Source organism: Stegostoma tigrinum, chromosome 2 (assembly GCF_030684315.1).
Source record: "Stegostoma tigrinum isolate sSteTig4 chromosome 2, sSteTig4.hap1, whole genome shotgun sequence".
In the NCBI taxonomy this organism is placed as follows: domain Eukaryota; kingdom Metazoa; phylum Chordata; class Chondrichthyes; order Orectolobiformes; family Stegostomatidae; genus Stegostoma; species Stegostoma tigrinum.
The window spans coordinates 143,498,395-143,524,327 of record NC_081355.1 but is presented as its reverse complement, the minus strand read 5'-3'; the positions used below and the strand labels follow the sequence as shown (position 1 = coordinate 143,524,327).

The 25,933-nt window shown below is 45.4% G+C and overlaps 1 protein-coding gene across 10 annotated transcripts in view; it reads left to right on the top strand.

The window, feature by feature from the left end:
* dpp6a (dipeptidyl-peptidase 6a) overlaps positions 1-25,933 on the top strand; it is a 1,430,988-nt gene that overhangs the window by 934,959 nt on the left and 470,096 nt on the right. For all 10 annotated transcript variants that reach the window (XM_059639738.1, XM_059639748.1, XM_059639745.1 and 7 more), the window contains one exon: positions 16,290-16,388. In XM_059639738.1, the coding sequence (XP_059495721.1) occupies positions 16,290-16,388 (99 nt within the window). The remainder of the gene's footprint in view (positions 1-16,289; positions 16,389-25,933) is intronic.

Here is a 25,933-nt window from a genome sequence, read left to right as displayed (position 1 = left end):
TACAGAATTGGCTGGCCAACAGAAGACAGCGAGTGGTAGTAGAAGGAAAATATTCTGCCTGGAAGTCAGTGGTGAGTGGGGTTCCACAGGGCTCTGTCCTTGGGCCTCTACTGTTTGTAATTTTTATTAATGACTTGGATGAGGGGATTGAAGGATGGGTCAGCAAGTTTGCAGACGACACAAAGGTCGGAGGTGTCGTTGACAGTGTAGAGGGCTGTTGTAGGCTGCAGCGGGACATTGACAGGATGCAGAGATGGGCTGAGAGGTGGCAGATGGAGTTCAACCTGGATAAATGCGAGGTGATGCATTTTGGAAGGTCGAATTTGAAAGCTGAGTACAGGATTAAGGATAGGATTCTTGGCAGCGTGGAGGAACAGAGGGATCTTGGTGTGCAGATACATAGATCCCTTAAAATGGCCACCCAAGTGGACAGGGTTGTTAAGAAAGCATATGGTGTTTTGGCTTTCATTAACAGGGGGATTGAGTTTAAGAGTCGTGAGATCTTGTTGCAGCTCTATAAAACTTTGGTTAGACCGCACTTGGAATACTGCGTCCAGTTCTGGGCGCCCTATTATAGGAAAGATGTGGATGCTTTGGAGAGGGTTCAGAGGAGGTTTACCAGGATGCTGCCTGGACTGGAGGGCTTATCTTATGAAGAGAGGTTGACTGAGCTCGGTCTCTTTTCATTGGAGAAAAGGAGGAGGAGAGGGGACCTAATTGAGGTATACAAGATAATGAGAGGCATAGATAGAGTTGATAGCCAGAGACTATTTCCCAGGGCAGAAATGGCTAGCACAAGGGGTCATAGTTTTAATCTGGTTGGTGGAAAGTATAGAGGGGATGTCAGAGGCATGTTCTTTACGCAGAGAGTTGTGAGAGCATGGAATGCGTTGCCAGCAGCAGTTGTGGAAGCAAGATCATTGGGGTCATTTAAGAGACTGCTGGACATGTATATGGTCACAGAAATTTGAGGGTGCATACATGAGGATCAATGGTCGGCACAACATTGTGGGCTGAAGGGCCTGTTCTGTGCTGTACTGTTCTATGTTCTATGTTCTATAAAGTCCTGCTCATTTCACAGCACTAAGTCCAGAATAGCCTGCTCCCTTGTGGGCTCCATTACAAGCTGTTCCAAAAAGCCATCCTGCAAACATTCCATGAATTCCCTTTCTTTGGATCCACCGGCAACATTATTCACCCAGTCCACCTGCATATTGAAGTCCCCCATGATCACCGTGACCTTGCCTTTCAGACATGCCCTATCTATTTCTCAGTGCATCTTGCGCCCCTGGCCCTGATCACTGTTAGGAGGTCTGTACATAACTCCCATTATAGTTCTTTTGCCTTTGTGGTTCCTCAACTCCACCCACACAGACTCCACATCCTCTGACCCTATGTCATTCAGTGCCGTAGATTTAATTCCATTCTTAACTAACAAGGAAACCCCACCCCCTCTGCCCACCTCCCTGTTTTTTCGATATTTTATTAATCCTCGGATGTTTAACTGCCAGTCCTGAACTCCCTGCAACCATGTCTCTGTGATGCCTACCACATCATAATCATTCAAGAGGATTTGTGCTGTTAATTCATCTACTTTGTTGCGAATACTATGAGCATTTAGATAAAGTGCCTTAATGCTATCTTTCTTATCATTGTTTGAGAGATTGGAAATCCTAAGATGTCTTAAGCTATCCTTCCTTTTTGCTGTATTCCTAGTCTGCCTCGAGCTTAAATCCACCTGTACACATGCTATCCTGTTGCTTATCTTTCCATTTCACTCCGTACTCCGTGTCTCTTTCACTTCCCCTTCCCCCGACTCAGAAGTTTGAAGTCCTACTGACCACCCTATTTATCCTTTTCACTAGAACACTGGTTCTAGATCAGTTCAGGTGGGGACCGTCCCAACGGTACAGACTCCCCTGGTTCCAAAACTGATGCCAATGCCCCATGAAATGGAATCCCTCATTCCCACACCAATCCCTTAGACACGTGTTTACATCCCTAACTTTCTTTTCCCTGTGCCAATTGGCACGTGGCTCAGGCAGTAATCTGGAGATTATGACCCTTGAGGACCTGTACTTCAATTTCTTCCCTCGTGCTTGATAATCCCTGATCAGGTCCTCTGTCCTAGCTTTGCCCATGTTGTTAGTCCCAACATGGACCACAACAACTGGATCCTCCCCCTCCCGCTCCACTATCCTTTCAACCCGGCCGGAGATGTCCCACACCCTGGCACCGGGCAGGCAACACACCATGCGGGACTCCCGATCCGGCTTGCATAGGATACTATCTGTTCCCCTAATTATAGAATCCCCTATAACAACTGCCTGTCTTTTTGCGCCCCCCCTCTTGAATGACCTTCTGCACCACGGTGCCGTGGTCAGCTGGCTCATCCTGTCCACAGTCCTTTTCCTCATCCGTACAGGGAGCAGGAATCTCATACCTGTTGGTCAAAGTCAAGAGCTGAGGCTCCTGCACTCCTGAGCTCTGAATCCCCCGACCTGTCTCACTTACAGTCACACCTTGTCCCTGAACACTTTCTGAATTTGAGTTATTTAATCTACCGGGTGTGACTGCCTCCTGAAACAAAGTGTCCAGGTCACTCTTCCCTCCCCGGATGTGCCACAGAGTTTGAAGATCAGATTCCAGATCATTTACTCTGATCCGGAGTTTTTCCAGCAACCAACACTTGCTGCAGATGTTGTCGCTGCCGTTCACAATGGGATCAGCCATCTCCCACATCATATAGCTGTCCACCTCTCCTCTGATTTAGATGCCCATAGGCTCACTGCTTTCAGCAGCAGCTGCACAGTGGAAGTCAGCCCACGATTGAAGCTGTCAGGGACTGGCAGAATCTCTAATTGGTGTGTCAACACCTTGGATTTTGCCTCTTAATTGCTTGGTGATCTTCTGACTGGTGGCGGAATGACATTGCTGCTTGAGTCCAACTTCCCCTCTGAAGGCATAGACCTCAGAGATTAGCACTGCCACTGTCACAAAGTCCGGGGGCCTGTGTGCCCCTTCTCACCCCCATCACCCAACAGCTCACCCTCATTCTCCCTTCTGACACATTGACAAACCGGTGGTGGGTTTGCCCATGTCCCTCCCGCTTCCCACCCCAGGCAATGGCCAAGATGTTCGTCCTTGCCGGCAACACCCACATCTCATGAAAGAGTGAAGCAAAAAAGTCAATGACATTAGAACCATTGAATCATTTCAGCACTTCATGCTGTTAATTGCATGGCCATTTTCTCAGAGCAAAATGGCTGGGACGTCAAATACCAGCCTTGTTAGCAAGGCTTGCATTCAAAGAAACAAGGTCTTCTTTCTAAAGTCAGCATTTGTCTTTTTGGACTTCGTCCAGAGAGTTTGTAGGCTGCAGTCAGGAAATCAGTGCAGGTGACATTCCAATGGCTGACATTCCAATTTTCAGACGTTCCCATGATTGTTCTTGAAACCGAAATAAAAGCTGATCTGCAGCATGTTGGAAAAAAAAAACAAACCACAGGCAGCAGTGCAAGTTGAATTCAAAAGTAGCCAAAGCAGCAACGTTGTTGCAGAAACACTCAACATCCAAGGAGAGCATACGCAGTTGGTATTTCGCAGCTCCATCCTTTAATAGTGCTCTGTAAAGTCCAAATGTTAAATAACCTTCAAGAATGTGAAGAAAATAAAACATCAAAAGTAGGTGACTGCAAAGAGAGAGGAGGTGTGGGATGATTATTATTCTAACAGACCATCTCAGTCACTCAAGTGGGAGATGGGAATGTTAAAGAACTACATTGTACGAAGGAAAAGAGATGATGTGGACTTATCAAAGATTGATGATGCCCGAGGCAAATCGTAGAATCCTTTCAGTGCAGGAAGAGACATGTGGCCTATTGAGCCCGCACCGACCCTCCGAAAAGCATCCCATCCAGACCCAGGCCCAACCCCTATAATCCTACATTTTCCATGGCTAATCCACCCAGCCTGCACACTGTGGGGCAATTTAGAATGGCCAACCCACCTAAGCTGCACATCTTTGGGCCTTGAGAAGAATCCCATGCAGACTCAGGGAAAATGTGCAAACTCCACACAGTTACGCAAGAAAGGAATTGAACTCAGGTCCTTGGCATTATGGAGCAACAGTGCTAACCAATAAACCATCATGTTGCCACAAAATATAGGTTAACAGGAGAGACAGAAAACAAGGAAAATATTGAGGAATCAGATACGAGATGGAAATAGAAGATGTTGGCAAAATTTGTGTGGTCAGGGATTTTGTTGGCCAATGTTGGGGATCTCACACACTTTTTGGAGAACTGTCAGGGAACCCCTATCATTGAGTTGAGAAGGAACGACTGAATCAAGTGCACTCCAGGCATTTAAGTGTCCATAGCCATGCCTTCCTGTGTGTTAGAGGTCCCTAGGACAGATATTGTCAGCGAGAGTGGTGGCTGCAAGTTGGAGGGGCAGTCAAAGGGAAGCCAACAGGGTTGCCACCCACTCTTGCCCCACCCAAGGCTCCTCTGCCAAAACTCCTCATTCAACTCAATGCCATTTCCGTTGACCAAGTATCTAACTATGAAGGACCAGAAAGTCTCTGGCAAACCCAAAAAGCTTCTGTTGTTCTTCCTTGAAATGTGGACATCACCAGCAACCCAGCATTTGTTGCCCATTTAAAGTTTTGGCAAAGGTCTGTAGTTTTTGGCAAAGTTCAGGCTGTGGGTAAGGTTGTTGACTTGGTTGTCAAGCTGGCTTGCTTTCATTCAGACGTTTCATCACCATGCTAGGTGACATCATCGGTGGGGTCTCCAATGAAGCGATGTTGTTCTACTCCGCTTGGAAGCTATACTTGCCGGCCCATTATAGTGAGTGGTGTAGTTTCCGGTTTTGATCTGTATGGATTTGTATATGGGGTCCAATTCTGTATGCATGTTGATTGCATTATAGGAGAACCATGTGTCTAGGAATTCCCGTGTGCATCTATGTTTGGTTTGGGTCACAACGGTTACCTTGTCCCAGTTTAAACTGATGGCCTTCATTGTCTAAGTGTACCGTCAGTTCCTACAGACATGGTTCTCCACCCGTGATGCAATAGCAAACACATAGAATTGGGCTCCATTTTCAAACGCATGTCGATCAAAACCAGAAATGACACTATTCACCATAACGGACCAGACAGCATAAATTCCAAGCAGAGTAGAACAGCATCGCTTCATCGGAGGCCCCACTGATGATGTCACCTAGCACAGCGATGAAAGATTTGAATGCGATTAAGCCAGCTTGGTGAGCAAGTCAACAACCTCACTTGTTGCCCAACCCTAGTTGCCTTTGAAATGAGTGACTTGTGAGAACACTTCTTAAAACTCCATTCGTGAGATGTGGGCATTGCTTTCCCATACCAAATGTGGGAATTTGGTGCCCATTCCCTGCCACCCTTGAAGAAGTGGTGGTGAGTTGCCATCTTGAACCCCTGCAGTTCCCAAGTTGAAGTTAGATGCACAATGCTGTTGGGAAGGGAACTTCCTGTATTTTGACCCAGAGAAGAAACCCTGATTTCCCAGGCATACTGATGAGTAACTTGGAGGGGAAGTTGAAAGTGGTGGTGCTCCAGACAACTTCCAGAGGGGATATCAGAGAGCTGTTAAGAGTCAATCCCATTGCTGTGGTTCTGGACTCATGTGGTACGCCAGTCAGATAAGGACATTAGTCAAAAGGACATCAGTGAAACAAATTTCCTTCAGATGACTGTCTGTAACCTCATGACCTAGTTAACCCTCCAGCAATGCTGTTACCATCAAGCAGAAGATCAACAATGGCTCAGTGAAGGAGGGCATGCTGGGAACAGCATCAGGCATCCCTCAAAATGAGTTGCCAACCTAGTAAAACTGTAACATAGAGCCACTTGCGTGCCAACCAGCAAAAACAACATGTAATATAAGCAATCCCCATAAATGATGGATGAGACCTAAGCTGTGCAGGTCTGTCATATCCAGTTCTGAATGGAGATGAATAATTAAGCACTTAACAGGATATGGAGGTTCTGCAAATAACCAAACACTGAACAATGAGGGAGCCTAGCATGTCGGTGCAAAGGATAATACTGAAGCATTTGCCTCCATCTTCAATCAGAAGTGCTACATAGATAATCGTTCACCGTCAATCAGTCAAAATCCTGGAAACCCTCCCGTATTCTAGGCATACCCATACTGAACAGACAGCAGCAATTCAAAAAGGCAGCTCACCAGCACCTTCTTCAGGGCAGCTAGGGATGGGCAATAAATGCTGGCCCTGTCAGTGACCCTCAAATGAATAAAAAGAAACACAGATGCCAATCTTCAATCAATTCAGGTTTCTCAATGTGGTAAAGAAATAGCTGAAGACGCTGCATACTGCAAACTCTATGGGCCCTGACAATATTCCAGCAACAATACAGGAGACATATGCTCCAGAATTAGCTATGACCTTAGGCAAGCTGTTCCAGTACAGCTACAACATTGGCATCTACCCAGGTATGTCCTGCCCAAAATATGTAGGACATATTCAACTAGCGAATTACTGCCTCAGCTGACTACTCTTGAGTAAATGATAGAAAGGGTTAATGATGATGTCATCAAGTGGAACTTGCTCAGCAATAACCTGCTCACTAATGCTCAGTTAGGGTTTTGTCTAGGACCACTCAGCAACTAATGTCATTATAGCCTTGGATCATATACGGAGAAACATATTGGAATTTCACAGGCAAGGTGAGGGCAACGCACTTGACCTTAATGTGGCATTTTACTGAATATGGCATCAAGAAGTCCTAGCAAAACCTGAATCAGTGGGAATCAGGCGCACATTCTCCATTGATGACAGTAATACGTGGGATATAGTAAGACGGTTGTGGCTGTTGGAAGTCAGTTATCTTAGCTCCAATAAGTCTCTGCAGGATTTCTTCAGACCCCCAACCATTTCCAGCTACTCCATCATTGACTTTCGCTCGATCAGAAGTGAGGATGATAGTCTCTGATTGCACAATGTTCAGCCCCATTTGTGACAGCTCAGACATGTTAGCAGCCCATATACACATGCAGCTAGACCAGGACCATATCCAGGCTTGGGCTGATAAGCCACAAGTCACATTTGTGCCTCACAAGCACCAGGCAATGATCACCCACAACAAAAAAAGAACCTAACCATTCCCAATCCTTGATTTTTGGTGGCATTTCTGTCGCTGTATATCCCTCTATCAATTTTCTGGCAGTTAACATCCAGAAACTGAACTGGACCAGCCATATAAACATTAAGGCTATTAGAAATGGTCAGAGGCTGGGAATTCTGGGCCAGTAGCTCAGCTCAATTCTCCCAAAAGCCTGCTCACCATCTACAAGGCACAAGCCAGGAGTGTGATGGAATATTTCCCACTTGCCTGGATGAGTGCAGCTCCAACAAACTCAAGAAGCTTGACACCATTCAGGACAAAGCACCCTGCTTGACTGGGATCTTGTCCACTACGTTTGACATTCACTTTCTTCATCAGTGATGCACAGTGGCAGCGTGTGTACCACGTACTTTGACAGCACCCTGTAAACCACAGTCCTCTTCCAACTAGAAGGTCTCAAGCAGCAGATGCATGGAAACACTGCTGCCTGCAAGTCCCCCTCCATCTACATTCCTGACTGGAACAACATCATACCTCTTTCACTGTTGCTCGGTCAACATCCTGGACACCCTCCCTAACTGCACCATGAGTGCCCCCATACCACGAGGGTGACGATTCAAGATGACATGTTCACAACCGATATCTCCAGGGCAGTCAAGAATCGAACAATAAATGCTGGCCTTGAAAGCAATGCCCACATCAGGTGAATAAATAAAATAATGGACAGAGGGGTAAGAAGGGAGAGGGAGTATTAAATTAGGAGCAGGAGTAGGCCATTCAGCCCTTCGAGCCTATTCCCGCATTCAGTATGATCACAGTTGATCATGCAACTCAGTACTCTGCTCCCACTTTTTCCTCATACCCTTTAATCGCTTTATCCACAAGAACCAAATTTAACACCTTCTTGAAAGCATCCAATACTTTGGCCTCCAATTCCATAGGCTCACCATTGTCTGGGTGAAGACATTTCTCCTCAGCTCACTCCTAAATAGCCTACACCATATCCTAAGGCTGTGGCCCCTGGTTCTGGAGTCCCTGGTCATCGGGAAACATCTGTCCTGTATTTACTCTGTCTCGTTCTGTTGGAATTTTACAGGTTTCCATGAAATTCCCTTTCATTCTTCTAAACTCCAGTGAACAGAGTCCTAACTGATCCAGTCCGTCTTCAAATGTCAGTCTTGCCATCCCTGGGATCAGTCTGATAAATCTTCATTGTATTCTCTGCATAGCCAGAACACTCTTCCTTAAATAAAGAGACCATAGCTGATAACATTGACAGGATGATGGAATTCAACTGAGCTGTTTCCTGTACTCAGTGTCCTCATTGAAGATAGGGCAATTATGAGCGGTGAACACTATTTATTGGATTTGCAAAGTGCATTTCTGTCATGTGTGGCAGAGTTGAATGGAACTTTCAATTGTAATGTGAAAGGTGAATGGCTAAGCATTCACTGATGGAATGCTTGGAGAGTTCCCTTACCTCGGCTCCCTAAAAAAAAATTCAATCTTTATTGATTTGAAGCCATTATATCTCACAAACTGCAGACAGAGCAGATGGTGAATTGTGTTTATTGTCCCGACAGCATAATATAATTTTCTGGAATTGCTACCATGGTAACACAATATTAATGGTGTCTCCTAGGGATAAACAACCTTTCCAGTGTTTTTCCACCGATGGTGCTTCAGCAACCCCCGCTAAAGGTCAGAATTTAAAAGAAAATTAATCACCATTCTCGTCACAATGCCAAAGCATGCAAATGTAAATTGCGCAGATCACGTAAGTTGACGGAATCATAGCCAAAAGTCATAGGAGCGGCTATAGGCCACTCAGCCCATCGAGTCTGCTATGCCATTCAATGAAGTCATGTTGATATGATAACCCTCAACTCAACGTTTCTGCCTTTTGCTTGTAACCCCTGATCCCTTTATGCATTAAAAATTTGTCTGAGCCCTGAATGTACTTAATGACCCAGCCTCAACAGCTCTCTGTGGTAAAAAAATGTTCCACAGATGCACGACACTTGGAGAGAAAAAAAATCCTTCTCATTCGATCCTCATTCTGAGATTATTCCCTCTGATCCTAAACTCTCCCATTTGGGAAAGCAATCTTGCCACATGTACCTCTCGAAGAATGTTTTATGTTTTCAATCAGGTTGCCTCTCATTCTCCTAAACTCCAAAGAACACGGGGCCAGTGGTGGGTTGTCTGGAAAAATGAGTGGAATACTCAAAGAGCTTTCAATTAGCATTAGAACATTACAGTACCCTGCAACAAACATTAAGGACCCCAGATCTCAAAAGAAGATGCCTGAAACTGAATTCCAGCAGTAAGGGCCACTCCTGTTACTCCTTGGACCTGCTCCGACCAGTTGGTTGGTGACAATGAATAATTTTCTTTCTTTTTTAACATGTCGAAAGCACACTTCAAATAAAATTTACTTCTTTTGAAATGAAGGAGCCAATTACCAAGGCTTTCTTGAGTGAAAGAAAGTCTTATTGCTGGTAAGCCAGTTTCTTTAAAAAAATGATATTTAGCATGCACAAATACAACAAAGAAAATTGAGGGCATTTTGGTACAGTCAAGGAGAATAAGGGTAATGCAGTTTAAAAATAAAACTTTGGAATCCTTGCGGATTTAGGTTCTTACTCCAAGACCACAACCATTTATTGGTTGAGATGTACTCTCAGAATTTGTAGATATGGTTGCATCCTCGATGAATGCTTTTCCAATTTGCTTTTCAATAGGCTCTTTATTGTGAACTGATGAGAGAAGCTGGCAAACAGAGAGAGAGAATTCCTGCTCTTGTTCCAAATTTATATTTCCTTCTCTCTGCTCAGCTGCGCAAAAATAGTTGGTAAAATTTAGTTCGGTATGTATTCCCGAGTTAGCTTCATTGTCCTTCCAATCTGCGAACTGTCTTTCATCTCCCAATATGTGAAATTTTCATTATATGCTTAATTTATCCTGGAGATGTAAATTTCTTTAAACTAATCCAATCCTTTGGTACTGATATCTTTGGATAAAATGGTAGCTTAAATGTAAACAGTTTATTTCATTCCATATCAGGGTTCCAAAACTTGGCCCAACATGTGGTCAGGATAACAAAGTGTGAAGCTGGATGAACACAGCAGGCCAAGCAGCATCTTAGGAGCCCAAAAGCTGACGTTTCGGGCCTAGGCCCTTCATCAGAAACGGGGGATGGGGAGACGGTTCTGAAATAAATAGGGAGAGAGGGGGAGGAGGATCGAAGGTGGAGAAGAAGATAGATGGAGAGGAGACAGACAAGTTAAAGGGGCAGGGATGTAACTTCAAAATCTCCCCTTCCCCCACTGCATCCCAAAACCAGCCCAGCTCGTCCCCACCTCCCTAACCTGTTCTTCCTCTCACCTATCCCCTCCTCCCGCATCAAGCCGCACCTCCATTTCCTACCTACTAACCTCATCCTGCCCCCTCGACCCATCCATCCTCCCTGGAATGACCTATCCTCTCCTTATCTCTCTACCTATACTCGCCTCCACTGGCTCCATCCCCACCTCTGTAACTTATCTGTCTCCTCTCTACCTATCTTCTCCTCTATCCATCTTCGATCCACCTCCCCATCTCTCCCTATTTATTTCAGAACTGTCTCCCCATTCCCCTTTTCTGATGAAGGGTCTAGGCCCGAAACATCAGCTTTTGTGCTCCTCAGATGCTGCTGGGCCTGTTGTGTTCATCCAGCTCCACACTTTGTTATCCTGGATTCTCCAGCACCTGCAGTTCCCATTATCTCATGTGGTCAGGAGACAGCTGTGGATATTTTAGGCCCATGTCTCATCATTTTTAAAAGATGCCAGAGGTGTCAGGTATAGCAATCAGATGATAGGAGTTAAAATGCAATGGTTCCTATTTGCCACAATTGTAACAGCCCTTAAATCACAATGACACGAAGGAACGTCGTGATATATTTCCAGGTCAGGATGGTGAGTGCCTTGGAGGGAAACTTATCGGTGGTGCTGTCTAATATATCTGCTCCCTTTGTCCTTCTGTATGGCAGCGGTTATGGTTTGGAAGGTTCTATCCAAGGATCTTTGGTGAATTTCTACAGTGCATCTCGCAGATGGTGCACACAGTGCAGCTACTGAGCATCATATTCCTGACGAGTTGAGTTGTGACTTGTGGGTAGTGGACAGGTGTTGGGGAGTCAGGAGTTGCTGCAGCATTCCTAGCTTCTGACCTACTCCTGACACCACTGCATTTATGTGACTAGCCCTGGTCAGTTTCTGGTCAATGGTAAGTCCCCAGGATGTTGATACTGGGGAATTCAGTGACAGTACTGCACTGAATGTCAACGAGCAGTTGTTAGATTACCTCTTATTGGAGATGGTCATTGGCTAGTGTTTGTGTGGCACAAATGTTATTGGTCAATTTTCAGCCCAAGGAAAATAAAAGTACAATTTTGTTTCCTGCCCCAATGTTTTACATAGAACATAGAACATAGAAAAGTACAGCACAGTACAGGCCCTTCGGCCCACGATGTTGTGCCGTAGAATAATCCTTCTTCCTGAATTACTCACAGCAGTGTCCTGGAGGTTGATCCTCGATTTCTGGAGATGCTGGGCCAATCCTCAGAGTTAATGCATGTTTGCTGTATGTATGCCGGGCAGTGGATATTAAACTAGTTTTACCTCAGTCTCGATGTGGAAATATAAGGAAGGCTGTATTACAATGATCATGGAGGCCTTCAATATGTAGGTCAACTGGAAGAATCAGGTTGCCAGCAGAACTCAAAAAAAGAATGCATGGAATGTCTATGAGATGGTTGTTTGGAGCAGCTTCTGTTAGACCTGGCTAAAGAACAGGCAATTCTGGATTTGGTGATGTTTAACAAGACAGACTTGATTAGGGTGCTTATGGTGAAGGATTCCCCCACAGGTAGTGGCCATTTTATGACAGAATTCACCCTGCATTTTCAGAGGGAGAAGAATGGAATCAGATGTAATGGTATTACAGTTGAATAAAGGTAACTGCAAAGACAGGAGAGAGGAACTGGCCAGAGTGGATTGGAAGGGGACCGTAGCAGGGAAGATAGTAGAGCAGCAATGGCAGGGGTTTCTATGGGTAATTTGGGATGTACAGCAGAAATTCATCCTAAGCAAGAAGAAACATACTAAAGGGAGGATGAGGCAACCATGGCTGACAAGAGAAGTCAGGAAAAGCGTAAAAATAAAAGAGAATTCATTCAATGTGGTGAAGCTTAGTGGTAAGCATAGGATTGGGAAACCTTTAACAACCAGCACAGGAAAACTAAAAATGCAAAAAAGGAGAAGATGAAATATGAGGGTAAGCTAGGAATATGTAAGAAAATGGCAAGAGTTTTTTTTAGGTATACAAAAAATAAGAGAGAGGCAAGACATTGGGCCACTGGAAAATGAGGCTAGAGAAGTAGAAGTGGGGAACAAAGAAATGGCAGAGAAATTGAATAGGTACTTTGCATCATTTCTCACAGTGGAAGACACCAGCAACATACCAGACCTTCAAGAGAGTCAGAGGACAGAAGGGAGTGTAGTGGTGATCACTAAGGAGAAGGTGCAGGGGAGCTTGAAATGTCTGACGGGAGGTAAATCACTCCGAGCGATGGACTGCCCCCCGAGTTCTGAAGGATATAGCAGAGGAGATTGTGGAGGCATTAGTGGTGATCTTTCGGGAATCACTGGAGTTAGGAAAGGTCCCAGACGACTGGAAAATGGTTACTATAACATCCCTGTTTAAGAAGGGAGGGAGGCAGAAGTCAGGAAATTATAGGCCCCTTAGCCTGACCTTGGTCATTGATAAGATGTTAGAGTCAATTATTAAGGATGAGATTGCAGAGGGCTTGGAAATGAATGTTAAAATAGGGCTGAATCAGCGGTATTTTGTGAAGGGGAATTCTTTGAGCAGGTAACAAGGAGGTTAGACAAAAGAAAGCCAGTGGATATAATCTATTTGGGTTTCTAGAATGTCTGTGGCAAGGTGCCACAGAGGAGGATGCTAAATAAGATAAGTGCCAATGGTGTTTGGAGAGAGGACTGGCATGGATAGAGGATTGACTGTCTGGCAGAATGCAGACAGTGCGGAGAAAATGGCCACTGGTAACTTATAGAGTTTCGCAGTGATCTGTGTTGGGACCACAACTATTCACGCTATATATTAACAATCTGGAGGAAGCAACTGAGGGAATTGTTGCTGAGTTTGCAGATGACACAAAGATAGATGGAGCGACAGGTAGCATTGGGAAAGCAGAAGGACTTGGACAGGCTAGGAGAGTGGGCAAAGGGGTGGCAGATGGAATACAATATGGGAGTGAGTTATACATGTTGCTTGGAAGGACAGAGGCATAGACTGTTTTCTGAATGGGCAAAGGCTTCAGAAATCTGAAACATAAAGGGACTGAGGAGCCCTAGTTCAGAATTCTTTTAAGATAATGTACAGGCTCAATTGGCAGCTAGGAAGGCAATTGTAATGTTCGCATTAACTTCAAGAGAACGAGAATGCATGTGCAGAGATCTCCTGCTGAGACTGTTGTGAGCAGTTTTGCTCCCCATATCTTCGGAAAGATGTGCTCGCTTTGGAGGGTGCCTAGAAGAGATTTACAAGAATAATTCGGGGGATGAAGGGCTTGTCATATCAGGAATAGTCGAGGACTCTGGGTCTATACTTAATGGAGTTTAGAAGGATGAGGGAGGAATCTCAGTGAAACTTGTGGAATATTGAAAGGCCTGAATAGGGTAGATGTGGAGAAGATACTTTCACCAGTAGGAGAGCCTAGGACCCAAAAGTACAGCCTCAGAGTGAAGGGACAACCGTTTAGAGATGAGATAAGGAGGAATTCCTTCAGCCAGAGGGTGGTGACTCTGTGAAACTGATTTCCACAGATGGTTGTGGAGGCCAAGTCATTAAGTCAACTAAGTATGAGATAGATAGGTTCTTGATTAGTAAGGGGATGAAGAATTATGTGGAGAAGGCAGGAGGATGCCATTGAGAAACATATGAGCCGTGATTGAATATCATCAACACCACAACATTTGTGACAAGCAACTTTATAAGTTGTACAAACTTGTAATAAATCCCAGTAAAGGTCTATGAAAGCCTAACACATTTTCTTAAATAATATGGGAATGACCCAACCAAAAAGATTTTCAGAGAACTCACCAATTATAAAGCATTGTAATAGTCATTCAAGAAGGCTTAAGTATTACAAAGTGTGAAGCTGGATGAACACAGCAGGCCAAGCAGCATCTCAGGAGCACAAAAGCTGATGTTTTGGGCCTTTCAGAGAGGGGGATGGGGAGAGGGTTCTGAAATAAATAGAGACCGAGTGGGAGGTGGATCACAGATGGATAGAGGAGAAGATAGGTAGAGAGGAGATAGAGAAGTTAAAGGGGCGGGGATGGAGCCTGTGGAGGTGAGTATAGGTGGGGAGATAAGGACCCTTCCGAAACATCAGCTTTTGTGCTCGTAAGATGCTGCTTGACCTGCTGTGTTCATCCAGCTTCACACTTTGTTATCTTGGATTCTCCAGTTCCCATCATCTCTGATCACAATTTTAACCTCACTGCGAAGCCTCTTCCAGGATGCCTACCCTGAAGAAGTTACACTCCTCCCTCCGGACCAACCTCAGGAATCTCTCTCCCACTGCAACTCTCTTGTCCTCTCCACCTATCTTCTCCTCTATCCATCTTCGGTCCGCCTCCCCCTCTCTCCATACTTATTTCAAAACCCTGTCCCCATCCCCCTCTCTGATAAAGCGTCTAGGCCCGAAACATCAGCTTTTGTGCTCCCAAGATGCTGCTTGGCCTGCTGTGTTCATCCAGCTTCACACTTTGTTACCTTGGATTCGCTAGCATCTGCAGTTCCCATCATCTCAGGCTTAAGTATTAGATACTTTAAAGGACATGATATTCACCTCCCTTGAGATGGTGAGGGAGATAGTAGGGAGGGCAAATATTTGGGGAGGTTGGCAGCAGACAGCTTCTCATGCCTTTCTTGCAACCTCATCAATTAAGTTCTGGGCAAAAAGGTCCATGGGCAAGCTCTTCTTCCCAACACCAATGAAGACCCTTAAGAGGTCAGTTATAAGCCTATTTGAGGCCTCAATCTAGCACCAGCTCTGAGTGGCTTGGCTGCTATGGGGACAACAAGGCCCAGACTGATTTACTGAGTAGACATTGCAAAATCTTTCCATCAATAAACGTGCCTAGACTAGCTCCATGCGAAGAATGGATAATCATTTCATTCAACAGGTTTCATAGCAAGATCTTCAGCGTGATGGTTGTACTTTTCTAATTCCTTCCAATCACAATGGACTTGAGTATTCTTTAGAGGAGACTTAATTAGCATTTCTACCTGGAAAAAATACCACGTGATCACCTTGCCATAGCGATGGTGTTTGAGGAGGGAAGAGTCCATCCAAAGTCACTCTAGTATCAGTTTTTAAGAAGATGTGTATGAATCTCATTAAAAATCAATCTTCAAGGATCAAAGATAGCAGGTAGATAGAGGCAGCTATTGCTGTATTGTTCACCATGTGGAATGTGGATGGAGGCTCACAGTCAGATCAGAAAGACCAAGTTCCTGAGGGTTTTGATGAGGTTGGAAGATTTGCCTAGCTTTGACTAGAGGGAGCTATCTGCAGGGTAGCCCCCACTGCAAACATCAGATTCGGGATCCAGAAGTTAATTTAACTGGGAAAAGAAGGAAGAAGCATGCTTATGATAGTTGAAAAGAGTTTTGAGCTGATTCTTAGAAAATCAAGTATCCATTTAAGGATTATAATAAAGAATAACCATGCAGGGGGATGCTCAGACACTTTAGAAGTTAAGTGGGCTGTCTTTTCTGTAATTCACCTAAGTACAAGTTGCCTACTGAAAAACTTTCATTGTTTTTTGGCTTTCGTTAATTATGCTAAAATTATTATTGCTTCAAATTTTGAATGTAACAAACTACCATAGATTTTTGTGGGAGTGAGTTGATGTATTTCCTCTTAGTTAAACTTTCAACATAGCCTACCATCTTCACACATGGAACTTTTAACCCAATTTGAAATGAAAGAAGTGAAAAAAATTCAGATGTAGCCTGATTCTCTCTGCCTTACAATGTTATAACAAAATCTAATTGTTCTTCATCTTTTTGTATGCATCTATAGCTGAAGACAACAGCCTGGCATTGAAGGCGAAGGTGAGAATTGATGATCTCTTCAGCGAGGAATTCCAGATTCATGATGTGGAAGCCAAGTGGATTAGCGGTGAGTGGAGCATTTGGTCCGTGCATGAGGAGGAAATGTCATGGTCAATTTGTACAGATTCAGAAATGATTTGCCCACTTGGCACTACCCCTTGCTTGCACAGAAGTTAAGAATTCATTCGATATTTGTTGTGCGGTGACATTAAAAGATCACTTTTGACTATTGCCTCTTATTCCGATAAAAGCACAATGTGAGACTGAAATCTGAAATGGAAACAGAAAGCCTTGGAGAAACTCAACAGGTCAGGCAACATGGGATTAGAAGAGCTCAGTGCTTGTTTATCATCAGCACAGACTTGATAAGCTGAAGGGCCTCTTTCTGTGCTGTAGACCTCGATGACTCATCTGTGAGAAGAGAAGCATAGATATTGGTTTGAGTCTCCGAAATGATCCTTCTTCAGAATTCCATCTGAAATTGGGTTAGAAGAAAGGATGGCATTAGAGGGAAGGGAAGGGGAGGAAGAATCCAGGGTGGCGGCCGTACCTGTAAATTCTTGGAGTTTGCATTTCTCAGCATCTGAATGGAAGAATTCTGATGAAGCCGCATCCCGAACTTGAAATGTTTAATCAGTTTTACCCTCAGAAAGTGCTGCCAGACCTGCTGAGTTCCTCTAGCAACTTCAGTTTTTAATTCTTCTTGTTTCTGCTTCCTCCAGAAGAAAAGCCTTTGCTAGATTTTTCAGATGAACAAAATCTTTGATGCATTTCTGATATCACCTCGAAATTCTGACACTGTGAAGACAGCCATTACATTGGATGCTGATTGTGTTCTGCTTCGCTAAAAAAGAATTACACTGCTCTCAACTGAATCTATCATCATACTGAATGATCAGGAGATGGGCAGTTTCAGGACTAATGGGCTCCTCAGATTTTGGCAAGATTGTACATACTACCACGATAAAGTAAGAGAGTCATACCTGAAGGCTGACTAGAAATGCAACTTGCATTGTAAAATTCTGAAAATGGAGCAATATGGGTGGCACGGTGGCTCACTGGTTAGCACTGTTGCTGCACAGCACCAAAGTTCTTGATTTGATTCCACCCTCGGGTGACTGCCTGTGTGGAGTTTGAAAATTCTCCCCGTGCCTGCTTTGGTTTTCTTTGCGTGCTCCAGTTGCCTTGTACAATCCAACAATGTGCAGGTTAGGTGGATTGGCCATGCTAAATTGCCTGTAATGCCCAGGGGTGTATAGATGAAGTAGATTGGTCATGGGAAATGCAGAACTCCTGGGATAGGAGAAGGATAGGTGAAGAGGCTTCACATGACAAAGGAGCAGCAATCCAGAAGCTTGCAATTTGAAATAAACCTTGTTGGACCTTAACCTGACTTCCAACTTAGTCCACCCCAGTCCAAAACTGGCATCTCCACATCAGGTATAGAGTAGTGGGTCTGATTGGATGCTTTACAGAGGGTCCCTGGGACTCGATGAGCCAAATGGCCTGCTTTCACATTGTAGGCATTCTATGAAACAATCAGCTTTAAAATACGCAAACACATGACAATCATGTAGTTGCAAAAATAAACAAACAGTATCAGCAGGTAATAGGAATTAATGGACAGAATATGATGAATTACAATTGTATTAGAAATACAAACTAAATATTACCACTTTATAGCACTGAAGTATATTCAAGCAGGAGAAGGGGAGAGCAACACAGAACTCTGGAGAGGGTACCCTAAGGAGGCCGACTCCACTATCCTCTCCGGCAATGCATTCCACGCCCCTACCACTCTCTGAGTAAAGAACCGACTCTTAACGTCTCCCCAATATCTACCTCCACTCACTTTAAAACTATGACCTCTCATAAAAGCTACCTCCACCCTAGGAAAAAGTCTCTGGCTGTCTATTCTATCTATACCTCTGATTATTTTGCACACCTCTATCAAGTCACCTCTCATCCTTCATCGTTCTAAAAAGAATAGCCCTAGCTGTCTCAACCTTTCCTTGTAAGACCTTCCCTCCACTCCAGGCAACATTTTAGTAAATCTCCTCTGCACCTTTTCCAACGCTTCCACATCATTCCTGTAATGAGGTGATCAGAACTGGACACAATACTCCAGATGTGGCCGAACCAGGCTTTTGTATAGCTCGAGCATAACTTCATGGCTCTTGAAGTCAATCCCTCTATTAATGAAAGCTAACACACCATACACCTTCTTAACAGCTCTATCCACCTGGGTGGCAGCTTTCAGGGAACTGTGAACATGAACCCCAAGATCCCGCTGCTCCTCCACACTGCCAAGAACCTTTCCGTTAACCCTGTATTCTGCTTTCAAGTTTCTTCTTCCAAAATGAATCACCTCACACTTTTCAGGGTTAAACTCCATCTGCCACTTCTCAGCAATCTATCAATGTCCTTTTGTAACCTAGAGCAGCAACTCCTCCGCACTAACCACAACGTGACCCACCTTCATATCGTCCGCAAACTTGCTAATCCAACCGTCCACTCCTTCATCCAAATCATTTACAAAAATCACAAATAGAAGAGGACCTAGAACAGATAGATATGCACCTCAAGAGTGATAACTACAGAGTGATGGATTAGATGCTGTAAGTTATGGTTCAGCTCAGTGGCTTGTTCTTTTTTCCTCCAGTGCAGATACAGCAGTCCAAATTGCAACTTTCTGTGCCATTAACGTTCTATGATTCTATGACCTGAACCATGCAAGGAGTGGGGCTGCTTTGCTATGTCCTGAATTTTCCATGCTTGAATTTATTCAAACTCTTGTATTAGAATCACTGAATTTTACAGTGTGGAAACAGGCCATTTGGCCCAACAAGTCCACACTGACCCTCAGAGCATCTCACCCAGACCCATCCCCCATAACATAAAAAATATAACCCATAACCCATCTAACCAACACATCCCTGAACTCTCTGGAACAATTTCTCATGACCAGTCCACCTAACCTGCACATCCTTGGACTATGGGAGGAAACTGGAGCACCTGGAGGCAACCCATGCAGACACAGGGAGAATGTACAAATTCCACATAGACATTTGCCTGAGGGTGGAATCGAACCCAAGTCCTTGGTGCTTTGGGGCAGCAGTGCTGACCACTGAGGCACCATGCCACTCCCCTCCCCTGCCCCGCCCTGCCTTGGAAGAATAGAATTATGCACAGTGTAGCATTCAGATACTTCATTCATCACAGTTTTCTATCACTGTGATCCTTGATGGTAACACCCTCAATGGTTCAATTCCAACATTGTCAGCCACAGATTTTCAATTCTGATTTGTGAGTAGATTGCTACTGATAGGAGGAAAGGATTTAATCATGTTGCCAAGTTTGCAAAAATGTAAGTGTCCATTTTAAACTGGGGTGCATAATTCACCCTCTGAAGTACAGACTTACCGAAATGCAGTCTTCTGCTTTCGGTCATAGAGCTGCACAGCACAGAAACAGACCCTTAGGTCCAACTCGTCCATGCCCATCAGATATCCTAAGTTAATCTAGTCCCGTTTGCCAACATTTGGCCCACATCCCCCAAACTCTTCCTATTCATATACCCATCCAGATGCCTTTTAAGTGTTGCAATTGGACCAGCCTCCACCACTTCCTCTAGTAGCTCATTCCATTACACGCAACACTAGCCTCTGTGTGAAAAAGTTGCCCCTCAGGTCCTTCTTTACATCTTTCCCCTCTCACCTTAAACCTATGCTCTCTAGTTTTGGACTCCCACAACCTGGGCAAGAGACTTTGGCTATCCATGCCCTTCAAGATTTTAACCGCCATATGCTCACCCCTCAGCCTCTGACACTCCAGGGAAAATCACCCCAGCCTACCCATCTCTCCCGATAGCTCTAATCATCCAACCCTGGAAGCGTCCTTGTAAATCTTTTCTGCACCCTTTCGAGAGAGAACCCATTAACCATTGAATCCCCACCCTGTGGAAACAGGCCCTTCAGCCCAACAAATCCGCACTGACCGTCAAAGCATCCCACCCAGACCCATCCGTTAAACCCACCTACCCGACACACCCTTGAACACTATGGGGAAATTTCCCATGGCTAATCCACCTACCCTGCACATCTTTGGACTATGGGAGGAAACCCACGCAGACACGGGGAGAATGTGCAAACTCCACACAGACAGTCTGACTGAATTAACTGAATCAGCCCAGTTAAAAAAAAACAGAAAACTAAAAAGGAAAATTGCTGCTCCCAGATTACAATTTGATTTAGTTTATGAAAGATCTGGTGGTGATACTTGCTGCTTTGACACCTGTGTAGGGAATCCACATGTATTGCTCAAGTACAAAGCCAGTGAGAATGAGTTCAAAAGAGTCGCACAGTGAAAGCAGAAAGCAAAGAGGAAAGATGAACGACTGCCACTTGTAGCTTCAGTCTGATTCACGTTTTTAGAAAGAATGAAGCATGCAAGAATGAATTCAGCAATCCTGCACTCCCAGTGGGAAATTTGTGAGCAATTTAGATTTGATTTGGTCCTTGATATTTGGAGGCTTGTGGGAGTCTTATTCCGAAGTATGTCTTTTTATTAAATTTATAAAAGAAACTGCAGTCCAAGCAAAGTCATTCAAATACAAGGCTTGTGCACACTAAACAGTGAATAAGACATTTCTAGACTACCTGATTAAAATTTCACGTTCTTGAGTTGAGTTTAAAAAAGCCTGGACTTTATATCTCTCTTTATAAATGTCAAAAAAGCACTTAAGTATCTTGTTCCCCAATAGTGTCTCATTAATTGCGTGCTGGCGGTTCCCTGATTTGTGAACATCCAATTTACAAATGCTTGCACTTACCAATGCCATCCCTTCTAGGGGTGTAATTTTAAAGACCCATGGCAAAAATTGCTTGTGCGTATGTCTGAGAGGCTAGGCCCAAAAGGCAGCTTTCCTGATCCTCTGATGCTGCTTGGCCTGCTGTGTTCATCCAGTTCTACACCTTGTTACCTCTTGTACTTTTCAGTCCTGTTTACATTGTCCTGCATTGTGTTCATGCTTGTACATGAGTCAAATTGCTATCAGACTCCAGAACAGAACCCAACCACAAGGCAGAGATAACAAGGTATAGAGCTGGATGAATACAGAAGGCCAAGCAGCTTCTCAGGAGCACAAAAGCTGACGTTTCTGGCCTAGACCCTTCATCAGAGAGGGAGATGGGGAGAGGGTTCTGAACTAAATAGGGAGAGAGGGGGAGGCGGACCGAAGATGGATAGAGGAGAAGATAGGTGGAGAGGAGACAGACAAGTTAAAAGGGCAGCGATGGACCAAGTAAAAGTGAGTGTCGGTTGGGAGGAAGGGAGGAGACAGATAAGTCCGGGGGTGACGAACAGGTCAAGGGGGCGGGATGAGGTTAATAGGTAGGAAATGGGGGTGCGGCTTGAGGTGGGAGGGGAAAGGTGAGAGGAAGAACAGGTTAGGGAGGCGGGGATGAGCTGGGCTGGTTTTGGGTTGCAGTGGGGGGAGGGGACGAGCTAGGCTGGTTTTGGGATGTAGTGGGGGGAAGGGGAGATTTTGAAACTTGTGAAGTCCACAATGATGCCGTTGGGCTGCAGGGTTCCCAAGCAGAATATGAGTTGCTGTTCCTGCAACATTCAGGTGTCATCAATGTGGCACTGCAGGAGGCCCAGTTTAGACATGTCGTCTGAGGAATGGGAGGGGGGAGTCGAAATGGTTCACGACTGGGAAGTGGAGTTTTTTTATTGCGAACCATGCGTAGCTGTTCTGCAAAGCAATCCCCAAGCCTCCGCTTGGTGAGACTGCCTGTACTTTAGGGTAGAATTTACACTTTGAGCGTAGTGGTAGCATGTGTACCTCTGCACTAGGTAGCATGAGTTCTACTCCTACCTGCCCACAGAGGTGTGTTGTAACATATCTGAAAAGGTTAACTAAAACACCATATTTGCATCAATAACTGGACAGTAAAATGAAAGCCTTCATCTAAAATGGAAGCACAGAAAAATTCTTTGCTTATCGAGCTGTGATTGAAGAGAAGCTTAGGAATAGGATGATAAAGTTGGAATAATGATTCTCTGACGAGACATCCTTTGAACACGTGGAAGCTCAGCATCATTGAATTTACCTGACAGACATGACGACAATTTCAGTGAAAACACAATCACTTGGATTTTTAAAAATTCATTCTGAGGGTGTGGGCATTGCTGGCAAGGCTAGTATTTCTTGTCAGTCATGTGAGAATGGAGTCATTTATAAGCCAGGCTAAATGAGGATAACAGGTTTTCGCTCCGAAGGACATTTGTGAGCCAAATGGGCCATTTACAACCAGCTGACAGCTTTGTGATCATTTTATGGATGCCACCATTTCAGTTCCAGTTTTATCAACACTAAATGCAGGTTTACACAGCTAATGATACAACCCACGGGTTATACTATTGACTTTATTTGTTAAGATGCAGCAGTTTATATATGACACATTCATTAATTAGATAAAGTAAGTATACAATGCTGATAACCAGGGATAGTTCACTGATACCAGAGAACAAATAAGCTGTTATCATGGGGTGATAATGAGAACTGCAGATGCTGTAGATTCCAACATAACAAAGTGTGGGGCTGGATGAACACAGCAGGCCAAGCAGCATCTCAGGAGCACAAAAGCTGACGTTTCGGGCCTGCGGTTGCAGGGGAAGGTACCGGGTGTCGTGGGGTTGAAGGGCAGTGTGAAGCGAACAAGGGAGTCACGGAGAGAGTGGTCTCTCCGGAAGGCAGACAAGGGTGGGGATGGAAAAATGTCTTGGGTGGTGGGCTCGGATTGTAGATGGCGGAAGTGTCGGAGGATGATGCGTTGTATCCGGAGGTTGGTGGGGTAGTGTGTGAGAACGAGGGGGATCCTCTTTGGGCAGTTGTGACGGGGGCAGGGTGTGAGGGATGTGTTGTGGGAAATGCGGGAGACGCGGTCAAGGGTGTTCTCAACCACTCCGGGGGGAAAGTTTAGGTCCTTGAAGAACTTGGACATCTGGGATGTGCGGGAGTGGAATGCCTCATCCTGGGAGCAGATGCGGCGGAGGCGGAGGAATTGGGAATAGGGGATGGAATTTTTGCAGGAGGGTGGGTGGGAGGGCGTGTATTCTAGGTAGCTGTGGGAGTCAGTGAGCTTGAAATGGACATCAGTTACTAGCTGGTTGCCTGAGATGGAGACTGAGAGATCCAGGAAGGTGAGGGATGTGCTGGAGATGGCCCAGGTGAACTTGAGGTTGGGGTGGAAGGTGTTGGTGAAGTGGATGAACTGTTCAAGCTCCTCTGGGGAGTAAGAGGCGGCGCCAATACAGTCATCAATGTAACGGAGGAAGAGGTGGGGTTTGGGGTCTGTGTAGGTGCGGAAGAGGGACTGTTCCACGTAACCTTCAAAGGGGCAGGCATAGCTGCGGCCCATGCGGGTGCCCATGGCCATCTCCTTTGTCTGTATGAAGTAGGAGGAATCGAATGATAAGTTGTTGAGGGTGAGGACGTGTTTGACGAAGCAGATGAGGGTGTCGGTGGAGGGGGACTGGTCAGGCCTGTAGGACAGGAAGAAGCGGAGGGCCTTGGGGCCATCGGCATGCGGAATGCAGGTGTATAGGGACTGGACGTCCATGGTGAAAATGAGGTGTTGGGGGCCAGGGAATTGGAAGTTCTGGAGGAGTTGGAGGGTGTGGGTGGTGTCACGGACGTAGGTAGGGAGTTCCTGGACCAAAGGGGAGAAAATGGATTCCAGATAGGTGGAGATGAGTTCGGTGGGGCAGGAACAGGCTGAGACAATGGGTCGACCAGAGCAGGCAGGTTTGTGGATTTTGGGAAGGAGATAGAAACGGGCCGTGCGGGGTTGCGGACCCCACCACCCAAGACATTTTTCCATCCCCACCCTTGTCTGCCTTCCGGAGAGACCACTCTCTCCGTGACTCCCTTGTTCGCTCCACACTGCCCTCCCACCCCACCACACCCGGCACCGCAGGAAGTGCTACACTTGCCCCCACACTTCCTCCCTCACCCCCATCCCAGGCCCCAACATGACTTTCCATATTAAGCAGAGGTTCACCTGCACATCAGCCAATGTGGTATACTGTATCCATTGTACCCGGTGTGGCTTCCTCTACATTGGGGAAACCAAGTGGAGGCTTGGGGACCGCTTTGCAGAACACCTCCGCTCGGTTCGCAATAAACAACTGCACCTCCCAGTCACGAACCATTTTAGCTCCCCCTCCCATTCCTCAGACGACATGTCCATCGTGGGCCTCCTGCAGTGCCACAATGATGCCACCCGAAGGTTGCAGGAGCAGCAAGTCATATTCCGCTTGGGAACCCTGCAGCCCAATGGTATCAATGTGGACTTCACCAGCTTCAAAATCTCCCCTTCCCCCATTGCGCCCAAAACGAGCCCAGCTCATCCCCTCCCCCCCACTGCATCCCAAAACCAGCCCAGCCTGTCTCTGCCTCCCTAACCTGTTCTTCCTCTCACCCATCCCTTCCTCCCACCTCAAGCCGCACCTCCATTTCCTACCTACTAACCTCATCCCACCTCCTTGACCTGTCTATCTTCCCTGGATTGACCTATACCCTCCCTACCTCCCCACCTATACCCTCCTCTCCACCTATCTTCTTTTCTCTCCACCTTCGGTCCACCTCCCCCTCTCTCCCTATTTATTCCAGAACCCTCACCCCATCCCCCTCTCTGATGAAGGGTCTCAGCCCGAAACGTCAGCTTTTGTGCTCCTGAGATGCTGCTTGGCCTGCTGTGTTCATCCAGCTTCACGCTTTATGATCCATTATCAACTGTCATTTGTGGAAGAGTTTCAAACCTCTACCATCTCTCCTGAATGATCTAGTCCTGATTCTCTATGCCCCCTCCAGAAATCTTAACCAGTGGAAATAGTTTCTCTTTGTCAAACCTGTCTTTTCCAAGACTTTGATCAGATCACCCTTAACTTGCAGAATTCTAGAGAAAATACACTTAATTTGTGTAATCTCTCTCCATAACAGCACTCAGGGTCTTCAGTGCTCAGTTCCAGACTGATAGCCTCTCTGGTTTGCATTGATTTTTGGTGCGATGGAGAGGTTGGCAGCTTGCTATGGTCGGGGTTGCACTGAGCATTCAAGGAGTTAGATATGTCACTCTGTGGCACTGAGCAATGTCAATGTCACACCCGAATCATGTTCCCGCAATTTAGGAGACAAATGTATTGTATGTGCTTGAACTAAACGGTGATGTGTGGAAGTGAAGGGACATTAGTTTTTAGTGGGCTCAAGAAGGACTATGATCTACTTGAGGATAATGCCAAAAACAGTCAAAGAGCTCACCCAACTCCAGTTAAGCTAGTTAACTGGTCAGTGAGGAACATAATGATTCCAGAGTCCTGCAGCCACGTCCTTACAGTCCAGCAACTGGACCTCAGTGTGGCAGATCGATGAAACCAGTTTGGGGACTACAGACAGGTCTGTCAGGTTGACACGGTGATGTTAGACCTGGACCTGAGTCAACCATTCCTACAATGAGACAAACGGAAGCATTGTATTTGATGGAAATGGTCATTGATGAAGCAGGTGAAGATGGTTGGGCCGAGGACACTACCCTGAGGAATTCCTGC